General features: G+C 57.9%; 1 protein-coding gene across 1 annotated transcript in view; it reads right to left on the bottom strand.

Annotated features, from left to right (window-relative positions):
- Positions 1-1,106, bottom strand: part of KIAA2013 (KIAA2013 ortholog) — a gene marked incomplete at its 5' end in the record, with an annotated part of 6,796 nt that extends 5,690 nt beyond the window's left edge. Inside the window, one exon of the mRNA XM_011935845.1 lies at positions 590-1,106. Coding sequence (XP_011791235.1) covers positions 590-1,106 — 517 coding nt within the window. The remainder of the gene's footprint in view (positions 1-589) is intronic.
- Between the last annotated feature and the right edge of the window lie 2 nt (positions 1,107-1,108).

Raw genomic sequence — 1,108 nt, forward strand, 5'->3', positions numbered from 1 at the left:
CCCACCTTGGCCTCCCAGAGTGCTGGGATTACAGGCTTGAGCCACCGCGCCCGGCTCTTTTCTTTAACAGTCAACAGAGAGGAGAGTTTTCATTGGGCGGGAGCATCTCAACCTGCTGAAAGAAGGCATTCTCCAACCTGTGAACCAGTTGCAGTCACAAATGCCAGGACGCACTTCAGCCTAGCAGGGGTTATGTCAAGAAGCCCACATCTGTCACCAGGCCGACTGCAGAGCTGAGCAAAGAATCGGGATCCACCTGCTGGTTTCACCTCTGCAAACTGACTCTAAAACACTTCACTCTGCTCAAATCAGGCCCCACCTACCAGAAAGACCTGACCTTTACACTCAAATTTCCACTACAGTCTCATAAAAACCTTCTGAGGTAGGCGTCATGGTTATTAAATACAGGCCCAGAGAGATTGGGCGACGAATCCCAAGGTCGCACAGACACTAGGCGGTTGAGCAGAGATTCAGCCTCTGGTGAAACGCCAAGCCCAAGTTTGAACCACCCCACCATCACCTTCAGTGTCACCTCTGCAGATTTTGGAGGGACATATCTAGGGTGGACCAAGTGCTGACCAGGACTCACCTGGGCTGAAGAGCTGAGCCCAGAGGAGCTGGTGGTCTTGAAGAAGCTCCGCGGCTGGCATCTCCAAGAGCTCCAGCATTTCCTTCCGGGCCAAGTCCTGCAGCGCCTTGAGCTCCTTGGCTGCTTTGCTTTTGAGCACCTGGGAGTTAATGGGGCCAGAGACGTGCACCACCCACAGCACCGTCTCATCCAGCTGCGTCTTGGGAGCCACTTGGAGGCGGTCCACTAGCTTCTTGGCGGCCACCACCACCAGGTGCACCAACCCAGTGGGCGTAGGCGGGGACCGGCCTGAGTAGAGGAGGAATTGATGGTCTCCGACCTTCTCTAGGGTACTGGTGAAGGCCTTGGGGGCTGGGCCGGCAGTGGGCCCCACAGTCTGCAGCGCGGCCACGCGCTCCGTGGGGTTGTTGAGCTGGATGCGCTGCAGGTAGACGTGGGGTCGGCCCCGGTGCGCCAGAAAGTCCTCTTGTAGCAGCACGCAGTCGCGGCCGGACCCCGCGGCAAGGCCAGAGACGGAGG

The sequence above is a fragment of the Colobus angolensis genome, unplaced genomic scaffold (assembly GCF_000951035.1).
Source record: "Colobus angolensis palliatus isolate OR3802 unplaced genomic scaffold, Cang.pa_1.0 Scaffold149, whole genome shotgun sequence".
Lineage (NCBI taxonomy): Eukaryota > Metazoa > Chordata > Mammalia > Primates > Cercopithecidae > Colobus > Colobus angolensis.